The sequence below is a fragment of the Helianthus annuus genome, chromosome 4 (assembly GCF_002127325.2).
Source record: "Helianthus annuus cultivar XRQ/B chromosome 4, HanXRQr2.0-SUNRISE, whole genome shotgun sequence".
NCBI classification, from domain to species: Eukaryota; Viridiplantae; Streptophyta; class Magnoliopsida; order Asterales; family Asteraceae; genus Helianthus; species Helianthus annuus.
The window spans coordinates 39,929,607-39,952,066 of record NC_035436.2 but is presented as its reverse complement, the minus strand read 5'-3'; the positions used below and the strand labels follow the sequence as shown (position 1 = coordinate 39,952,066).

General features: G+C 39.1%; 1 protein-coding gene across 1 annotated transcript; it reads right to left on the bottom strand.

The window, feature by feature from the left end:
• Window positions 1-14,746: 14,746 nt before the first annotated feature.
• LOC110923341 (cytochrome P450 CYP82D47) lies at window positions 14,747-21,870 on the bottom strand. The gene is made up of 2 exons (XM_022167462.2): window positions 20,911-21,870; window positions 14,747-15,486 (listed from the first exon to the last, which is right to left on the bottom strand). The coding sequence occupies exons 1-2, from the start codon at window positions 21,853-21,855 to the stop codon at window positions 14,881-14,883; spliced, it is 1,551 nt and encodes a 516-aa protein (XP_022023154.1). The 5' UTR covers window positions 21,856-21,870; the 3' UTR covers window positions 14,747-14,880.
• Window positions 21,871-22,460: the final 590 nt, after the last annotated feature.

Here is a 22,460-nt window from a genome sequence, read left to right as displayed (position 1 = left end):
TCCCTTTCATCACTGCAATTAATCACACATGAACTATGTCTATGTAGTTCTTTCTAGTGGAATGATAGCATAAATGTCAAAGCAAACCAGAAACCAAAGATGGTCATTTGTCTCTAATTTGTTTACAACCAACACTTTCATGTTGCAGTTAGAATAGTAATATTAGTTTTCCAAATCAAATCAACTCTTAAACTTTATTTTCATTGCATTTAGTTTAATTCTAGTTAACCTAGACAAACCTTTAAATAACACACATTCCACAAACTCCCTGTGTTCGATACCCACTTGCCATTAACTATTTAGTAGTAATTGGATTAAATTTGATTGTGACCACGACATCACGTCAGCGAGCAGTGGATTTCGGATGAAGGATTTTGAGGAGGAGATCGTCCGACACGGTGCAGTAGATCCATTGGAGGACCACAGCATCAATCTCCTTCCATGCGGCATAGGAGGCATCGGCAGCAGCGATTGGCGGTGTTTCATAAATATTGTGATTGAACGCATGGTAGGTAGTGGCGTGGCGATGAAAGAGGCTGACCCAGGACGAGTATGAGACCTTTTTCCCGTCAAGGGTACGAATTTTCTGTTGTATATTGTTAACATAATACACAGGGTGTAAAGGGGTTTGGGATCCGGATGAACCAGTCTTCCACTGAAGGTCTTCATTATCACCCATCGAGATAGGCGAGGAGAACAAAAAACAGAAAAAGAGATGTCCGGTTGTGGGGGCCCAAAGGCGGAGGTCAGCGGCAGAGAGACCAAAGTCTCAAGAATGATGGCGGCCGAAGGAATTAGGGTCCAGAACATCTGCGCTCTGATACCATGAAATCAATCTTATATCCATTCCTCTAATGATAATTACGATATATAGGAGAATTACAGAGACAACTATGGAAACAAATCATTCCTAACTATGAGAAGATATACTGTCACACCCCTGTTTCCACGTGTATCACCGGTGGGCCCGGTGGGGGATTACCGTGACGATGTTGGCAACAATATAGTCAAACCACACAATTATATAAATGCACAGCGGAAGCTTTAAAGATAATATATACTTCAACCTCTGGTTGTAATATCAAATGTATTACAGAAGTCGAATGTATCCACAGCGGATCAAAATAAATAAATATTGTTCATTCAGATACGGCATCGAGTTTGCGAGACTATTCGTGATGCTTAGGAAGCTTATACCAGCCAATTTCGTATAGTACCTGCACTTAATCTTTTTGGGGAAAATACGTCAGTTTACACTGGTAAATACATTCAACTGACACATTTGAAAATGTTTATTAAAATTGATTTGAATGCACAAGGCACAAACTCTTTTATAACTTGGGAAAATTATTAAAATCTTGTGAACGTATTACATGTTCTTTTATGCGTTCAGTAGCCCGGGTCGTGCCGGGTTAAAGATTTATAGACACACCACATTGTGTAAAACCGTAGTATAAAAACCAACGGCTACGTCTTTTAATTAATGTCGACAATATATACCGGGTGTACGCCTACACCGGGATGTCGATGGTCGTGGCCATTTCGTAAAATGATGCCAAGGATATCCGGGACAACGGTCATTAAACCCCCCAAAGGCTTTTAAGAAACAAAACTGTTTAAATGAGCCGATCATATTATTTAATTAACCACCTAAGCGATGGAAAAATATAATGCTCAATCAAGCGGTATTAACATACCGTAACCCAAGCCCGTATAGGGGAAATAAGTTAAAGTATTTACCTTTGCAAGTATATATCCTTAGTTCGATTAAATCGCCGATAGCTTTTACCGGGGCTCCTAATCTGGAACGAAGGTTTTAATTAACCTCTTAGAATCCTAACGGGTCCTTATATTAGCCGTAGCCTAGACCGGTTGGTTCCGATATATATAGATATGGTTTAATCGCGCGAAAAGGCGAAAACCGAGAATGGAGTGTGATTCTGACCCAACAAGTTCAGAGACTTGTTTTATATGGGTTTATGGTTCACACTCTGGAATTTGGGGTTCAAATAATATAATTTGACCCGTATCGGCTAATTTATGAAAACTAATTTCATAAGCCGAACCGTGCGCGCAATAGGCGAAACGGTTAACCATGAGAGTCTTACGCTTATTTCCTAAGTCAATATGCCTTAAAGAGGTTGTGGTATCAGTAGGATACCTTCCGTGATGCCCGTAACGAGTTTAAGTTAATATTACGCCCCGTAGGGGTTTTTCGGTCATTTTAAAGACTTTAAAAGGGCTTTTCGAGTTCTACAGGAAACCTGAGTTTCCCGAACAGCTTATAAAGCTTAAAATACTTTATTTATTATTTGGAACCAGTAGCAACTGGAATCGGGTCAAAAGACCTTGTAGAACTCATGTTTTGGCCGAAAAGGGCATATTCGGTATTTACCGAACCGTAGCCATAACCGCAGGTTATAAGCAAGGTAAAAATTATTAAAAATCTCTAAAATTCCCAAAATATTATTTTATAACAGTGGGTAAAAGTTTTGGTGACGAAATCTTGGTTTAGATAGGTGTTATGCTAATTGCGCCTTTTATTACAAAAGTTTATTTTAATTGCGCTAATTAGCATAACTCTCATTCTAGACCTCGGATTGACGTGAAACTTTAAGGACATGCTTATAATTTAATAAGCAAGGTTCTGGTCCATTCACGTGTCCGAAATACTCGTTTTATTTTCAAAATGGCGTTACGGTCAACTTTTAGGCGATTAACGGAAATGCGCAAAAGACTCGGATAACTCATGAACCGATCACAGAGGTTTATACCATCATGTAACCTGGTCCTAGGAGAGTCCTAAGGTATATCTATACCTCACTAAAACGGGTCAGAACTGAAGTCAAAGCAAAAGTCAAACTTTTGCGACATTCGGCTCCGAACCGGGTCAATATAGCAAATGGTCGATTCAAACGAGCGCAAACAAGTTTATATGCTTAATATCATGTTTTATGAACATCAAAATAGGTTTCATGACGTATACATTACAGATTATGTAGAAAAATGCAAAATGACTTTCTGTTGACTTTTTAAGTGCGCGTTTGACTCGATATTTGACATAGTTAGAGTGGTGATCAGAGGGAACCCTTTTAGGGGTTTATTACCCACATAAATACCAACTCATAACCACTTTTGATTCGTCATAAGACTGAACCATCACTGATTTATTTTAAAGTCAAACCGTATTTACGACGGTTTGGTTTTTAGCTATTTACTAAGGAAATGTGAAACCACAAAGGGTTAGATCACTTACAGAAGCTTGAGAGAAGACTTAAGAACACAGAGGAATGCTTGAGAGCTCTTGAAATGATCAGATGAGTGTGTTTGAGGTGTGGTGAACTTATGAGCCAAGTGTGGCTATTTATAGTGTTTACAAGGCCATTAGATCATCACAACACATGCTACAAGTGATCATGGATGATGGGCAGGTGCCCCTAAGTGATATGGGTCGAGCATAGGGTGCCCATGCCTCATTTATTGGTTGTTGGTCGTTCAAAGGCTCCAAAAGGCAAGTAGTTACAAGTTTTCTGCATCTGGGCGTCCCACGCGGCCCGCATGGGAGTTCCATGCATGTTTAATGCGGGTCGCCTGAGATTCAAATATCAGACGCGTATCTTAGGGGGCTCGCGGCCCGCCTCAACTTAACCCAATCCTTTACGCGGGTCGCGAGAGGTTAAAATTTCAGGATTTTTAAATCTTTTGTCATGATTACGAAATCCTGGTAATTAATAACGAAATCTTTCGTAATGATTTACCTGACCTTTCGGGTTTGAAGGGGTAACTTTTGCGGTTTGGCCCTTGGTTAATTACAGCTAAGGACCTCGTTTTATTTACCCGCGTTGTTAAGTCCCTATTTAGTTTATTAATTATTCAGAAAGTCTTAACTTTCATTATTGACGCTTTTAACCCTTCTCATACGAATTCGATCATATCTTACTCGTTTTAAAACGGAACTTCGCGGAATTTATATAATATGTTCTTGTGAGCGTATAATACTGTTACAAAGTCTCGGGAGCGTTAAAGGGGCACTCAGAGGTATAATTAAACATGTTGACACAGTTAACCCCTGTAGCTCGTAATCTCTCACTTTCTTTCGCGTTTCGCTTCTGTACGATCTATGATTTATTCATTTGAAGGTTCAAGCATTATTTAGGGTTACTATACAGTATATTTACCCTTGTTGACATTTATAACCCTCGAATTTATAAACTTTCAAGGTTTGTCAAAATTTGTCCTTTATTTAATATAAATGCAACGTGTAATCAATGACACGTGTTAACACATTATTGGACGCAAAAATTCAAGGTGTTACATCCTCACCCCCTTAAAATAAATCTCGACCCGAGATTTACTCAAATAAATAGGGGTATTTTTCTTTCATTGTGTCTTCGACTTCCCACGTATATTCGGGACCTCTACGAGCATCCCATTTGACTTTTACAATCGGTACGTGCTTTCTTCGAAGCTTCTTCACCTGTCGATCTTCAATCGACAAAGGTTTTTCTAAAAACTTTAAGCTCTCATCTATATGCACATCTGTGTGTGGAATCACCAATGATTCATTGGCGAAGCACTTTTTGAGATTGCAGATGTGGAATACATTGTGAATTCCATTGAGCTCTTCAGGCAAGTTCAACTTATAGGCGACTGACCCGATACGTTCAATGACCTCAAAAGGTCCTATGTATCTCGGACTCAGTTTGCTCTTCTTGCCGAAACGCATCACCCCTTTCCAGGGTGATACCTTAAGCAACACTTTTTCACCTAATTCGAAGTGAAGATCCTTACGTTTTGGATCGGCGTAGCTTTTCTGCCTATCGCGGGCAGCCTTGAGACGTTCCCGGATCTGGACAATCTTGTCCGTTGTCTGGAAAACAATCTCTGGTCCTGATAATTGGACCTCTCCTACTTCCGCCCAACAAACATGCGATCTACATTTCCTACCATATAATGCCTCGAAAGGCGCAGCCTTTATGCTGGTGTGGTAGCTATTATTGTAGGAGAATTCGATCAGGGGTAGATTCTTATCCCAGTTACCGCCTAAATCGATTGCACATGCACGAAGCATGTCTTCTAGCGTTTGGATGGTACGCTCACTCTGACCGTCCGTCTGTGGATGGTAAGCCGTACTGAAGTTCAAACGCGTGCCCAAAGATTGCTGGAAACTCTTCCAGAAGTGAGACGTGTACCTGGTATCCCTGTCGGAGATAATAGTCACAGGTATGCCGTGTAACGCTACAATCTTATCAACATAAAGTTGGGCTAACATATCGGAGCTATACGTCTCCTTGATGGGTAGAAAATGAGCCGATTTAGTCAGCCTATCGACTATGACCCATATTGTATCGTTTCCTTTCCTGGTTTTGGGTAACTTGGTTATGAAGTCCATAGTTACGCATTCCCACTTCCACTCGGGAAGTTCAGGCTGTTGTAGCAAGCCAGACGGCTTTTGGTGCTCGGCTTTGACTTGAGCACAAGTCAAGCACTTTGCTACGTGGGCGGCCACAGACTTTTTCAAGCCTATCCACCAATAATTTGCCTTTAAATCTTGATACATCTTGTCTGCACCAGGATGGACCGAATATTTGGAACTATGGGCTTCCTGGAGGATAACATCTCGTAGTCCTCCATAAATCGGAACCCATATACGTCCGTTCAGTCTAAGGATTCCATCCTTGCTAAGAGTCAACTGCTCCTCAGTTACTCCTAACTTTTCATTAGGATAATTAGCTTCCAACACAGCCTCTCGCTGTGCAGCTAAAATCCTTTCAATTAAATTGTTCTTGACCTCAATGCTCTTGGCATTGATTCGAATAGGTTTTACCCTTTCTTTCCTGCTTAAGGCATCAGCGACTACATTCGCCTTGCCGGGATGGTACCTGATCTCGCAATCATAGTCATTCAAGGTTTCCATCCAACGGCGCTGCCTCATGTTCAACTCCTTCTGGTTGAACAAGTGCTGGAGGCTTTTGTGATCAGAATAAATCACAAATTTAATACCATAAAGGTAATGCCTCCACAATTTTAGTGCAAATACAACGGCACCCAACTCCAAATCATGGGTGGTGTAATTCTTTTCGTGCACCTTTAATTGCCTTGAAGCATAGGCAATCACCTTGCCTTTCTGCATAAGCACACACCCCATGCCCGTGTGTGATGCATCGCAGTAAACTACGAATTCGTCTGTACCTTCTGGTAATGTCAGCACAGGTGCGTTGCTTAGCTTTTGCTTCAGTATTTCGAAGGACTCTTGCTGCTTTGGGCCCCAAATAAACTTTTCTTTCTTCTTGGTTAGGGAAGTCAAGGGCGCAGCAATCCTTGAAAAATTTTCAATAAACCTCCTGTAGTACCCTGCTAAACCCAGGAAACTACGAATTTCGGTAGGCGTCTTTGGCTCTTGCCAGTTCATGACTGCCTCTACCTTAGCGGGATCCACTTGGATACCACGCTCACTCACAATGTGACCTAAAAACTGAACCTCTCGTAGCCAGAATTCACATTTCGAGAATTTGGCGTAGAGTTTCTCACGCTGTAGTAATTCGAGAATGCAACGGAGGTGCTTCTCGTGGTCAGCTTGGTTCTTGGAATATATAAGGATATCGTCGATGAAGACTATGACAAATTTGTCCAAATACGGCTTGCAGACGCGATTCATGAGATCCATGAACGCAGCCGGTGCATTTGTGAGCCCAAAAGGCATCACTAGGAACTCGTAATGACCATAGCGAGTCCTAAATGCTGTCTTGTGTACATCTTCATCTCTGACCCTTAGCTGATGATAGCCCGACCTCAAGTCGATCTTCGAGAAATAGCTTGCTCCTTGCAGCTGGTCAAACAGATCATCGATCCTTGGCAAAGGATATCTGTTCTTTATGGTAACTTTGTTTAGCTCTCGATAGTCGATGCACAACCGCATCGATCCGTCCTTCTTTTTTACAAATAGGACTGGTGCTCCCCAGGGAGATGAACTAGGTCTGATAAAACCTTTCGCCAGCAGTTCATCCAACTGGGTCCTCAGTTCTTTCATTTCCGTTGGAGCTAGCCTGTAAGGTGCTCTTGCTATCGGAGCTGCTCCAGGAATGATGTCTATTCTGAACTCCACTTGTCTATCTGGTGGCAAACCAGGTAGTTCTTCAGGAAAAACCTCGGGATATTCAGAAATGACAGGAAGATCCTCGATCTTTGGCTTCGGCTCTTCTATTATCACCTGAGCCATGTAAATTACGCAGCCTCTGTTCAAACACCTTGAAGCTTTGAGCATAGACACGTCCTCGGGCAATCCGTACTGCGTATCTCCTCGAATGGTAAGCGATTCACCACTCGGAGTCTTTAATACTATGTGCCTTTTGCCGCAAATGATTTGGGCCTGGTTACGGGATAACCAGTCCATGCCTAGAACTATGTCGAAACCCGCTAGTTTGAAGGGAAGTAGAGATAGAGGAAAAGAATGGTTCTTAATGGACATTTCACATCCCTCTAGAACAGTGGAGACGGTTTCTATCGTGCCGTCTGCTAACTCTACCTCGTATTTCATATCTAGGGTTTTGATTGGCATGTTCAATAGTTTGCAAAACTTTTGGTCTACAAAGGACTTATCAGCGCCAGAATCGAAAAGTACTCTTGCAAATATATTATTTACGAGAAAAGTACCTGTAAGCACATTGTCGTTCTGTACTGCCTCCTTTGCATCCATGTGGAAGACTCTAGCATTAGTCTTCTTTGTCTCATCCGCCTTCTTGGCGTTCTTAGGGCAGTTACTCTTGATATGCCCCTTTTCGTTGCAACCATAGCAGGTTGCGTCTTTGATTTTCTTGCAATCCACAGTCTTATGATCCTTGGACTTGCATAGTCCACAGGAAAAAGTCTTTGGTTGCGACTGTGAATTTGATGCAAACCTGCACTTCCCAGAGTGGGGTTTCTTGCAGAGTTTGCAGTTGGGCCTTTCACCAGCTTGCCCATCTTTCTTCGCCTCCGACCCTCTTTTGCCTTCACCGTTTCCACGGTGCTTCTTCCCTGACCTTCGTGAGGTATCATCCTCACGTTTTCTTTTCTCAGCCTCCTTGCTCCTTAGTGTCCTCAGACGGACAGCGTCTAAGGTGAGAGACAAGGAGAGGTCAGTAACTGACCTGAAGGTCGTCGGCCGGGAGGCCTTTACACTCGCCTTTATCGCAGGCTCCAAGCCCCCAATGAAACGAGCAATTCTTCGGGGTTCTGGTGTCACAAGGTAGGGGACCAGGCGAGACATCGTATTGAAGCTCGTCAAATATGCCTGGCAGTCCAGGTTCGTCATCACCAGAGACACAAAGTCAGCCTCGATCTTCTCAACCTCGTGCTGAGGGCAGTAGTTTTCCTTAATGAGAGCAATAAATTCCTCCCATGTCATCTTGTATAAAGCAGACTTACCTGATGCCTGCACCAACGCTCTCCACCATGCCGGGGCCTCGCCCTTAAATGATTGGGACACATACTTCACCACATCCCTCTCTGCACACCCGCTGATGTCCACAATAGTGTCCATCTCATCTAGCCAGGTGATACAATCAACAGCACCTTTCTCCCCTGTAAATTCCCGGGGCTTACAAGATACAAAGTATTTGTAGGTGCAACCCTTAGCATTTGATGCACCAGTATATTCCCTATCGCGATGAACGCTGTTCTCAGTGGACGAGTGTTTGTCGTCATCTTTCTTGGGTTGAGAGGGTGGTTTGGAGTGTGTCTTTGGTTTAGAGGGTGGTTTTGATACGGTTCTGCCTTGGGACTCAGTATATTGACGATCAAGAGCTGCCTGAACAGCATTGTCAATCAGAGCCTTTAGCTGTGCGCCTGTCAGATGCACTGGCGCATTGTCGTAGTCATCTTCATTTGTATGGCTGTTCTCTCCATTGGGATCCGCCATTGTAACTTGAATCTGCTACAGAAGATAACAAAATTTTATTCAGGAGATTAATATATAATTATCTTTTATGACAATTTGTCAACCATGGTAACAGAGACCATATTTGGTTAACTTATTACTTTATTAGATATTAGGATTTGAATATATCCTATTTCAGCTATATCAATAATATTGGCGGCATAAAGCCTAATCACGAGGATGTTTTATAATATTAGCCGAGATTTCAGAGAATCAAAGGCATAGAGATTTGAACCGTAGTTCTTTTATCTCTTTCTGACCGAGAGTCATAGACCACCACTGCCTTTTGTCTTTATAAGACAATTATTATGGCCCATAGGCACTACACCTCTAATGGATGTTTCAATATGGTTGGCCCGTAGGCACTACATCACTAATGGATGTTTTAATAAGATTGGCCCGTAGGCTCTACATCACTAATGGATGTTTTAATAAGATTGGCCCGTAGGCACTACATCACTAATGGATGTTTTAATAAGATTGATCACTTGCATAAGTGATTTAACCCACGATTTATAAATCATTTAGTTGGGCTTTGAAATCCTTAAAGGATTATTGTATAAGAATGACGTGCGTGATTTTAACGAATCACATCTGCCATGGTTGTTACCATGCTTGCAGCGGTTAACAAGGAATCTGAATCTTTTAATTAAGTCCTACCATCTTGACCGGATCTTAAAAGACACCAGGCTAGGTTTCACTCGTAAGATTCTTTATTTAGGCAGATCAATTTAAAAGGATTGGTTTTGATTTATTTCATACATATTAAAACAAAACTCATAACATACATTCCATAATCTTAAATACAATTACACATTGCCCTAGACGGGTCTTTCAAATAGTACATACCTCCATAGAGGTTTAAAATAAGTGACAAGTCCACGCAGGGACTAATACAAGATACGTGTCTGTGCAAGGACTAAAAGATAAGTCCACGTAGGGACTGAAATACGATAAGTGTCCACGCAGGGACTTATTTCAAAATAGAAATTACATTAGTACAACTATTAAGGCTAATGGTCACGTTTCTTCTTTTTGCCCTTTAGTAGGTTCGCCAAGCCCTTGAGAAATCCTCGGTGGCTCTTTTTCTCTTCTTCGAACTCTCTCTCCACACGATCTAGTCGATGGAGTATCTCTTCCTGTTCAGGAGGAGGGAAACGTGGTTGTGGCGCTTGTTGGGGAACTGGGGGTCTGGGAGGTATTGGATACCCATGAGCTGAGTAGTCCGGTGGTCCCATGTTCCCATGAGCTCCGTCAGGGTAGCGCGCATTATATCTAGCCGACACCACATATGGGTCGCGCTCATAATTATAGTTGTATTGTTCTTGTGACGGTTCGAACGGGTTGTAAGCCGTTGGACCCGTGTAAGCAGGTATGGGTTGGTCATACCCAAATGGTGGCGAATTTGGTGCAGCTGGTGCGGAGTTCGCCTCCTGTATAGGACTTGAAGGTCCTTCTTCTTGTAGTGGCGGATAGTGGCTACTACTAGAATGTCGAGGGGTGCTGAAGTGGATACCCCCTCCTCCTCGTGTGGACATACGAGCATTTGTCCTCCTACGCCTTGGCGGATCAGGCATTACTGGTTGCGCCGGTGGCGGAGGTGGTGGCGTAACTACCTCAAAGCGTGAATCCTCAGAGGGATCCTGTGGATGTCGCGGTTGTTGTGATGTCTGTTGAGGTGGCGTGTAGTACCACTCATGTCGGTCAAACAACGCTTGGAAACTGTCTGGTCCCTGATAGGGTGTGCCATGGAATGATGACCCATCAGAGACTTCTATCGGATGCGTGGGCGTACCACGAGCAGGTTCAGTTGGATCAGTATCTTCATCCATATGGTCCTCAGAGAAGTGATCTTGTGGCCCTAATGGAACAAAGCCTGAAGGTTCCTGTATGTAGTCAGCCGGATTAAACTGACCTATGAAGTATGGAGTAGGGTCGTCGTAATTTCGGTGCGATACCGAACGTTGTAGAGGTATGAAGGAAGGTTGTGGGTTGTTGGGATCATTCTCTGAGTTTGGCCCAAAGGAGTACCGGTAGGATGGCGTCGAGCTGTGCGAGGTGGAATGCCTCGTGGGTTCGTAAAGATCTCTTCGTCGTTGTGGTTCTTCGCTCCTTGTCATCGAAGGATGTCTTGTACCTGATGGTCCAGCTTCGTTATCGTGATGTGTCACGACATCTCCTCTGCCTCTTCTTCCCCTTCCTCTTCCTCGGAATATAACAGGTGGCATTTTCCTGCTCCAAAACTTATTAAAAATCGAAAGGAAAATAAAGACAAAAAGGAGTATTAATCCGAATTTGTCCTAAGTTATTGTCTAGACTCAAGTATGTGCAATTGTGTTATTGAGATTAAACACATTAGGATAGTGTTTAATTCACTCAACGTTGGCTCTGATACCAACCTGTCACACCCCTGTTTCCACGTGTATCACCGGTGGGCCCGGTGGGGGATTACCGTGACGATGTTGGCAACAATATAGTCAAACCACACAATTATATAAATGCACAGCGGAAGCTTTAAAGATAATATATACTTCAACCTCTGGTTGTAATATCAAATGTATTACAGAAGTCGAATGTATCCACAGCGGATCAAAATAAATAAATATTGTTCATTCAGATACGGCATCGAGTTTGCGAGACTATTCGTGATGCTTAGGAAGCTTATACCAGCCAATTTCGTATAGTACCTGCACTTAATCTTTTTGGGGAAAATACGTCAGTTTACACTGGTAAATACATTCAACTGACACATTTGAAAATGTTTATTAAAATTGATTTGAATGCACAAGGCACAAACTCTTTTATAACTTGGGAAAATTATTAAAATCTTGTGAACGTATTACATGTTCTTTTATGCGTTCAGTAGCCCGGGTCGTGCCGGGTTAAAGATTTATAGACACACCACATTGCGTATAACCGTAGTATAAAAACCAACGGCTACGTCTTTTAATTAATGTCGACAATATATACCGGGTGTACGCCTACACCGGGATGTCGATGGTCGTGGCCATTTCGTAAAATGATGCCAAGGATATCCGGGACAACGGTCATTAAACCCCCCAAAGGCTTTTAAGAAACAAAACTGTTTAAATGAGCCGATCATATTATTTAATTAACCACCTAAGCGATGGAAAAATATAATGCTCAATCAAGCGGTATTAACATACCGTAACCCAAGCCCGTATAGGGGAAATAAGTTAAAGTATTTACCTTTGTAAGTATATATCCTTAGTTCGATTAAATCGCCGATAGCTTTTACCGGGGCTCCTAATCTGGAACGAAGGTTTTAATTAACCTCTTAGAATCCTAACGGGTCCTTATATTAGCCGTAGCCTAGACCGGTTGGTTCCGATATATATAGATATGGTTTAATCGCGCGAAAAGGCGAAAACCGAGAATGGAGTGTGATTCTGACCCAACACGTTCAGAGACTTGTTTTATATGGGTTTATGGTTCACACTCTGGAATTTGGGGTTCAAATAATATAATTTGACCCGTATCGGCTAATTTATGAAAACTAATTTCATAAGCCGAACCGTGCGCGCAATAGGCGAAACGGTTAACCATGAGAGTCTTACGCTTATTTCCTAAGTCAATATGCCTTAAAGAGGTTGTGGTATCAGTAGGATACCTTCCGTGATGCCCGTAACGAGTTTAAGTTAATATTACGCCCCGTAGGGGGTTTTCGGTCATTTTAAAGACTTTAAAAGGGCTTTTCGAGTTCTACAGGAAACCTGAGTTTCCCGAACAGCTTATAAAGCTTAAAATACTTTATTTATTATTTGGAACCAGTAGCAACTGGAATCGGGTCAAAAGACCTTGTAGAACTCATGTTTTGGCCGAAAAGGGCATATTCGGTATTTACCGAACCGTAGCCATAACCGCAGGTTATGAGCAAGGTAAAAATTATTAAAAATCTCTAAAATTCCCAAAATATTATTTTATATCAGTGGGTAAAAGTTTTGGTGACGAAATCTTGGTTTAGATAGGTGTTATGCTAATTGCGCCTTTTATTACAAAAGTTTATTTTAATTGCGCTAATTAGCATAACTCTCATTCTAGACCTCGGATTGACGTGAAACTTTAAGGACATGCTTATAATTTAATAAGAAAGGTTCTGGTCCGTTCACGTGTCCGAAATACTCGTTTTATTTTCAAAATGGCGTTACGGTCAACTTTTAGGCGATTAACGGAAATGCGCAAAAGACTCGGATAACTCATGAACCGATCACAGAGGTTTATACCATCATGTAACCTGGTCCTAGGAGAGTCCGAAGGTATATCTATACCTCACTAAAACAGGTCAGAACTGAAGTCAAAGCAAAAGTCAAACTTTTGCGACATTCGGCTCCGAACCGGGTCAATATAGCAAATGGTCGATTCAAACGAGCGCAAACAAGTTTATATGCTTAATATCATGTTTTATGAACATCAAAACAGGTTTCATGACGTATACATTACAGATTATGTAGAAAACGGCAAAATGACTTTCTGTTGACTTTTTAAGTGCGCGTTTGACTCGATATTTGACATAGTTAGAGTGGTGATCAGAGGGAACCCTTTTAGGGGTTTATTACCCACATAAATACCAACTCATAACCACTTTTGATTCGTCATAAGACTGAACCATCACTGATTTATTTTAAAGTCAAACCGTATTTACGACGGTTTGGTTTTTAGCTATTTACTAAGGAAATGTGAAACCACAAAGGGTTAGATCACTTACAGAAGCTTGAGAGAAGACTTAAGAACACAGAGGAATGCTTGAGAGCTCTTGAAATGATCAGATGAGTGTGTTTGAGGTGTGGTGAACTTATGAGCCAAGTGTGGCTATTTATAGTGTTTACAAGGCCATTAGATCATCACAACACATGCTACAAGTGATCATGGATGATGGGCAGGTGCCCCTAAGTGATATGGGTCGAGCATAGGGTGCCCATGCCTCATTTATTGGTTGTTGGTCGTTCAAAGGCTCCAAAAGGCAAGTAGTTACAAGTTTTCTGCATCTGGGCGTCCCACGCGGCCCGCATGGGAGTTCCATGCATGTTTAATGCGGGTCGCCTGAGATTCAAATATCAGACGCGTATCTTAGGGGGCTCGCGGCCCGCCTCAACTTAACCCAATCCTTTACGCGGGTCGCGAGAGGTTAAAATTTCAGGATTTTTAAATCTTTTGTCATGATTACGAAATCCTGGTAATTAATAACGAAATATTTCGTAATGATTTACCTGACCTTTCGGGTTTGAAGGGGTAACTTTTGCGGTTTGGCCCTTGGTTAATTACAGCTAAGGACCTCGTTTTATTTACCCGCGTTGTTAAGTCCCTATTTAGTTTATTAATTATTCAGAAAGTCTTAACTTTCATTATTGACGCTTTTAACCCTTCTCATACGAATTCGATCATATCTTACTCGTTTTAAAACGGAACTTCGCGGAGTTTATATAATATGTTCTTGTGAGCGTATAATACTGTTACAAAGTCTCGGGAGCGTTAAAGGGTCACTCAGAGGTATAATTAAACATGTTGACACAGTTAACCCCTATAGCTCGTAATCTCACACTTTCTTTCGCGTTTCGCTTCTGTACGATCTATGATTTATTCGTTTGAAGGTTCAAGCATTATTTAGGGTTACTATACAGTATATTTACCCTTGTTGACATTTATAACCCTCGAATTTATATACTTTCAAGGTTTGTCAAAATTTGTCCTTTATTTTATATAAATGCCACGTGTAATCAATGACACGTGTTAACACATTATTGGACGCAAAAATTCGAGGTGTTACATATGCACAAATCAATTACAAGCAATACATATCACTAACAATTATTACATGTAATAGTAGTTTTACAATAGTAAACAATTATATCTATACGTAGTATTAGAACAATAACAAATCAATATGATAAACAAGTGGAAATATTTGTGAACAGACTCGTGCATTTATTGTTGATTTGTGCATGCTAGCGTGGGGAAACTAGGACTTCAAGCGGAGTCGCCTTTGCGTCCGTCAGTCCGTTAATCGCACTCATATCAACTGGTGCACTATTTTGAGTTGAAATATGAAAGTTTTGTAGCAAAGTGGCTAAAACCATATGTAACATTTGATATGCGAAGGTAATTCCAGGACAACACCGTCTTCCAGCTCCGAAGGGGAGAAACTCAAATTCTATCAACCTTGCATCTAAACACTTCTGGTCGGGGGTTAGGAACCTCTCTGGTCTAAACTCGCATGGGTTTGACCATATCTTTGGATCACGGTGGAGCTTCCATATGTTGATTAATAGCCACGTGCCTTTTGGTACATGGTATCCAGCTACGGTACAATCTTTTGTAAAGGCTCTTGGTCCTCCTAGGAATGCGGCCGGGTATAGTCGCATACTTTCTTTTACTACAGCTTGAAGGTATACTAATTTTTTTATATCTGATTCATTTACTTGTCTATTTTTTCCTACATGTCTATCTAATTCTACTTGAGCTTTTTTAAGAGCATGATAATTGTTTAGTAGTAACGATAGAGTCCATGTTAACATGACAGTGGTTGTATCTGCGCCACCTGCAATAAGAGACTGAAAACATGTTGATTAGAATACATATACGTATAAATATAATATATATATATATATATATATATATATATATATATATATATATATAAGGTAAGGTTCATCACGATAACCAATGTGAGCACAACCTAAAATAGCTAAAAAAAACTTAAAAAAACCTAACCCCACCCAAAAAACCTAAACCCCCCTCCCCCCCCCCCCAAAACAAAAACCTAACCCCCCCCCCCCAAGCTAAATACTAAAAACTAAACCCATCAAAAAACATAAAAAAAACCTACCCCCCCCCCCCCCGGCGCTAAAAACTAAACCCCCAAAAAACCTAAAAAAATCTAAATAGTAAAAAAAAAAAAAAACACACAAAATCTTTTTTTAATATTTTTACATTAAAATCGCTACTTTTAGTAGAAAAAATTTTAAAAAAATTATAAAAAAATAAAAAAAAACAATTTTTTTTCTCCAAAAGTAGCGATTTTTTTGTAAAAAATGTTAACAAAAAAAAAATGGGGGGTTTTTAGCTATTTTTAGGTATTTTTGTTTGTGTTCACATTGGTTCTCGCGCTTCTCGCAATAAATTGTGGTTTCTAACGGATCATTCTTATATATATATATATATATATATATATATATATATATATATATATATATATATATATATAGGGGACCGCTAAAATGAGAACCACCTCCAGTTGTAAGAACTGAGAGAACCACTTTCTAGCCTTTAGATCAATGAGATGGATGGATGAGATTTAAAGTAACTAAAATTAATATTAAATAGATTTTGTCTTATTATGTCTTTAATATTATAATCCAAAAGGGTAGTATAGTAAAATTACACTATTTTGTCTTTATATATATATTATATTTAATTGCCTTTTTGTCTTATTCATTAATTACTTTATATTAAAAAAACAGAATTTTATGTTAAACAATAATTTAAATTCAGATTTGTATAATAATTTTTTTTAAAAGAATTTTTTTATTAAAATCTTTCTTTAAATTAAGATTTTTTTAACAACCCGAATTTTTTTGCGCGCCGGTTTTTGGCGTCCCGTTTTACCGTTTTTGCTTAAAACTTTTTACGTTTTTGCGAAAAACCTTTTTACATTTTACGTAAAACCCCTTACGTTTTACGCACCGGTAATTTACGTTAACGTTATTTACATTTTACGCACCGGGTTTTTACGTTAACGTTTTTTACGTTAACATTTTTAAATTCAGGTTTTTTACGTTAACGGTTTTTTTACGTTATCGGTTTTTTTACGTTAACGGTTTTTACGTTAACGGTCTTTTACGTTAACGTTTTTACGTTAACGTTTTTTTCGTTTTAATAAAAAAAAATTTACGTTTTACGTAGAACTTTTTACTTTTTACGTTTTACGTAAAACGTAAAACGTTTTATGTTTTACGTAAAACGTAAAACGTTTTACGTTTTTTTTACGTTACATGTTTTTTACGTTAACGGTTTTTTTACGTTAACGGTTTTTTTTTACGTTAACGGTTTTTACGTTAACGGTTTTTTACGTTAACGTTTTTACGTTAACGTTTTTTTCGTTTTAGTAAAAAAAAAAAATTACGTTTTACGTAGAACTTTTTACTTTTTACGTTTTACGTAAAACGTAAAACGTTTTACGTTAAACGTTTTACGTTTTACGTTTTACGTAAGACTTTTTACGACTTACGTAAAACGTTTTACGTAAAACTTTTTACGCTTCACGTTTTTACGTTTTACGTCAAAAAAGTTTTTACGGGTTATTTTACGTTAACGGTTTTTTTACGTTAACGGTGACGTTAACGGTTTTTTACGTTAACGTTTTTACGTTAACGTTTTTTTCGTTTTAGTAAAAAAAAATTTACGTTTTACGTAGAACTTTTTACTTTTTACGTAAAACGTAAAACGTAAAACGTTTTACGTTTTACGTAAAACGTAAAGACTTTTTACGATTTACGTTTTACGTAAAAAGTAAACTCGGGAGGTGTCTCAGATATATTGTTATCATCATCGACGCCTAAAAAAATATAAAAACTCAACAAACATAAAAAACAAAGGGCATCTCGAAAAAAAAAACGGGGTTTGGCTCAGATTATTCGATAATCAAGAGGCTGCAAAAGTGGGGTTGCAGGGATCAAAAACCCTACCCTCCGCCGTCCTTGCCGCGCCATCGTCATCAAAATCTACGGGTTTTTTTTTTTTTTTGCATCATCGCCACTCCGTCGATCGTATCAAAACCCACAGATTTAAATGTCACAAATCAAAACCCACAGATCAACATGAACAACATTCAAACCCAGATTCAAATCCAGATTCAGCATGAACATCATTCAAAAAACAGAATATCATTCAAACGCAGATTCAACAGGACCAAAAAAGGTCACAATAACATCATTCAAACCCAGATTCAACATGAACAAACATTCAAGCCCAGATTCAACAGAATCAAACCCAGAAAGTCAAACCCCCAAGAACACCCATCAGATTCAAGAACACCCATCAGATTCAAAAAAACCCAGAAAAATCAAACCCAGAAAAATCAAGAACACCCATCAGATTCAAGAACACCCAAAAATCAAACCCAGATTCAAGAACACCCAAAAATCAACCCCAGAAAAATCAAGAACACATACCAAAAAAAACATTGGCATCACCGGCTCAGCCAAAAGAAACCCCCGTCGCCGGACCTGTGTCGGTCGGACATGAGATCGAGAGGAGCCGGACCTGCGTCGCCGGTCTTCATTCATCCACCGCCACCGTCTTCATCCACCGCCACCGCCTTCATCCACCGCCACCGCCTTCATCCACAACCAATAATTTCCGATTTCAAACTAAAGAATAAGGCTCATGTGTGGGTTTCCACATCATCATCGCCATTAATCTCTCAGATGAAGAACAACCAGAAGAACTGGACATTGAAATCAAGAAAAAAAACACACAGAAACTACCTGTGCGGCGGCGGCGCGGCGGCGGCGTCCAGGGGTCTAGGGGTTTGTCCCCGTTGAATGGTGGTGAACGGCGGCGGAGGACACGGTGACCGTGGCAGAGGAGACGGTGGTCCGGATAGTGATATCCGTTGACGGTTGCGGAGGAGACCAGAGGGTATCTCCGGTGATGGAGATGAAAATTTCTAGAGAAAAAAGAAAGATGAGATATGCATTTCAAGTTTGAGAGAGAGAAGACAGGTATAATATGAGAGAGGAATGAAGGATTTAAAATAGAGAGAGGAGAGATAATCTGATCAAATTAAATGAAGAGAGAGATGGTAGGATTTGACGTTTAGAGTAAATGACCAATATACCCTCTTTGTTGGCTGAATATGATTGGTGGAGAGTGGTTCTCGCGGTTCTTACAACTGGGGGTGGTTCTCATTTTAGCGGTCCCCTATATATATATATATATATATATATATATATATATATATATATATATATATATATATATATATATATATATATATAGGGGAGGGTTATCTTGAGAATGCTAAATATTACGAGAACTGTGAGAACGAATGAAAAAACCAATCAAAACCAGTTTTTTTTAATACAAATCTCATTATAATTAAGATATAACATCAAAACAAGAATTTATAATATCAAATAATTCATTTCTCCTTTCAAAATCACTCTTTTTAGATTTTTTTACAAATGTGTAAATATAACAGATTTACGCATGTGTAAATGACAAACTTACACATGTGTAAATTTTCTTTATTTACGAATTCATGTAAATTTAAACGTGAATTCACGTAAATTTAAACGTGTAAATTAAATTTCTAACATTGTATTCGAATAATAATGATAGGTGTAGAAAAAAAATTTGAATTTGAATTGTTTTTAACCAAGTTCTCATGGTTTTTTCATTTGTTCTCACGGTTCTCACAATATTTAGGGTTCTCATTTAAACCTCCCATATATATATATATATATATATATATATATATATATATATATATATATATATATATATATATATATATATAGGACAAAGATCCGTTAGGAACCACCCCTTATTGCGAGAACCGCGAGAACCAGTGTGAACACAAACAGTAATTCCTAAAAAAATCTAAAAAACACCCAAAATTTTTTTTTTATTTTTTTACTATTTTTTTTGAAAAAATCGCTATATTTTGTTAATAAAAAAAAATAAAAAAAAAATTTTCAAAAAAAAAAAAAAAAAAATTCGAGTAACAGTTATCCATGCACATGTGCATATGTGTCGTTTCTTTGTCAAATTCCGTAATTCATTACAAATAATAGTCAATTGCACTTTCATTTACACTACTACGTGTAATACACTATCTTTTACATTACCAATGTTAGAAATGCACATGTGCATCTATATGTATCAACAGCAAATAAGGTGTTTTGGTACACTACTTTCTCTTTCATCTATCATTCCATCCATAATACACAAGCATGCACATGTGCATTTCTGTCATTTCTTTGACAAATTCCGTAATTCATTACATATATTAGACAATTGCACTTTCATTTACACTACCATATGTAATACACTACTTTTTACATTACCAATATTAGAAATGCACATGTGCATTATATGTATCAACATGAAATAAGGTGTTTTGGTACACCAATTTGAATACACTTTCCCTTTCATCTATCATACCATCCATAATACACTACCATTACCTCCTACCATCCATAATACAATACCATTACCTCCTACCATCCATAATACAATACCATTAACAATATTTTCACTTTATTACATGTATGTAAACACCATTTATACCATCCAATCAACATATTACATAAAAAATTGACAACTATAACCAAACCATCAACCACTAGATATAACTAACCAAAAAACATGTATATGGGTCTACTTCTCCATTCAAAATCACAAACTTTTTGTACCAAAACACGTTATATCATGGTTATACCTAATTATGCACATGTGCATTTTGAATATTGGTAATGTAAAAAGTAGTGTATTACTAATGGTATTGTAAATTAAAGTGCAATTGTCTATTCCTGATAATGTATTACCGAATTTGTTGAAGTAATGATACATATGCACATGTGCATGGATAACTGTTACTCGAAAAAAAAGTTTTTTTTTTTTTTTTTTTTTTTTTATGGAACGAAATATAGCGATTTTTGGTTAAAAAATATTAAAAAAAATAAAAAAAAATTTTTGAGTGCTTTTTTGATTTTTTTTAGATTTTATTTTGTGTTCACATTGGTTCTCGCGGTTCTCGCAATAAGGGTGGTTCTCGCATGAACCTTACCCTATATGTATATATATATGTATATGTGTATATATATATATATATGTATATATATATATATATATATATTCATTAAAACTGAGTTCTGGTTATGTCTAGACAAACAAGTAAATAGTTTCATTCCGAGACAAAGATATTCCATCCACATTGAGATATCTCAAAGGTAAATTCTAGTAGGGCGCACCTCAACCGTGGCTTTAATGATGGTATCTGCATTGTAACCCGCTACATCATCATCTTCTACCACACGGATCATCACATCCATGAAGTCTTCTGCCTCTGTAGCGTTGCTTGAAGATCTTTTATGGCGATGCTCTTCTAACCACTTCCCAACCATCAAATCTAGTTCCTTGGCAATTCGTTTCATTGTATTTTCATGTCCACCCAAATCCAACCAACCTAGAAAAGGAAGAGCGTCAGCCACCACATATTGACCCAAGTATTGAAACCACACCCTTATCACTTCACGACATCTCTTCATCTCCTCCTCATCTTCACCGTCTACTCCTCCTCCAGTGTATCGTTTTCCAGCGACCACTTTAAGCATCGTATTCATATTTAGTTCACCAAACCATTTCTTCATTTCGACCAACACTTTCCCCTGCCCATCTCTCTTCTCCCTCCAGATATCATGCATGTTTTTAATCGCCCTTTCTAGTTCGCCTAGTCGAACTGGCTTAAGCTTCTCGAGCTGACTAGTAGACAACAACTCCTGGGAGATGATTTTACGTATTCCACGCCAATATGGACTATAAGGTGTGAAAGAAAAAGACGCACCATCAAACCCCAAAATTTTTGTAGCGATGTATTGCGGTCGGTCGGAAACATTCACGTCATGGGTGGTAAACAAGTCCTTGGCTATCTCCCAATCACTCACCACCAAGACTTTACGTATGCCTAGCCGGATCATGAACATGTGTCCATATCGGTCAGCCAAGGATGCCAAGGTTACATGGGGAAGATCCGGACCATTAAAAACTTTGAAGTGGCCTATTATAGGCCATGCACCACTAGCTTCAGGTGGACTAGAAGTGGCTTTATAGAAGAATGATAGACAATAGATGACTAGAATTATAGTACAAGTTGAAATAACGAGTGTATCGTTTTCTTGCAAATGGGAAAGATCCATGAGATCACTATAGGTTTGTTTGTATTGAAAGATTGCAATTTGGTGCTTAGGTGACAAACTATGAGTGTATACTTATAGTCGTAAACTAACAGTTTATAGGTCAGCTGTGTTGATTATTAGAAAACCAATATGTGATATTTTAACATTTGCTAGGGTTCATACTAATCTATCTAGACTTAGCGGAGTGGCGGTGGTCACTAGTGATAGAATTCCATCAATCACAATATTCAATCATGTTCCGACATGTCAGCAACAATTTTTTCATCACGCACAACCTTTTTTGGTGGCAATGGTCATCACTCACCACCACACCCAACAATTTCCCCCCAACCAACAATTACCCTCACAAAAAAAACCATCACGCCGTGAAGAAAATAACTAAATCGGGGTTTACGTTGAACTATCACGCGAAACACTTGGAGTGGTGGTGGGAATTTGTTTTTTCCACGCGTTGAAAAGTCACTATCACTCGTTGAACTTTAGCCACCCCTAGTGGCCTTAGAGCATCACCAATAGAGGTGTTTTTTGGTGGTGTTTTTTTGTGCTAATGTGGCACCTGCCCAACCAATGAGAGATTTCTCTCTCTTGACCCACTCACATACACA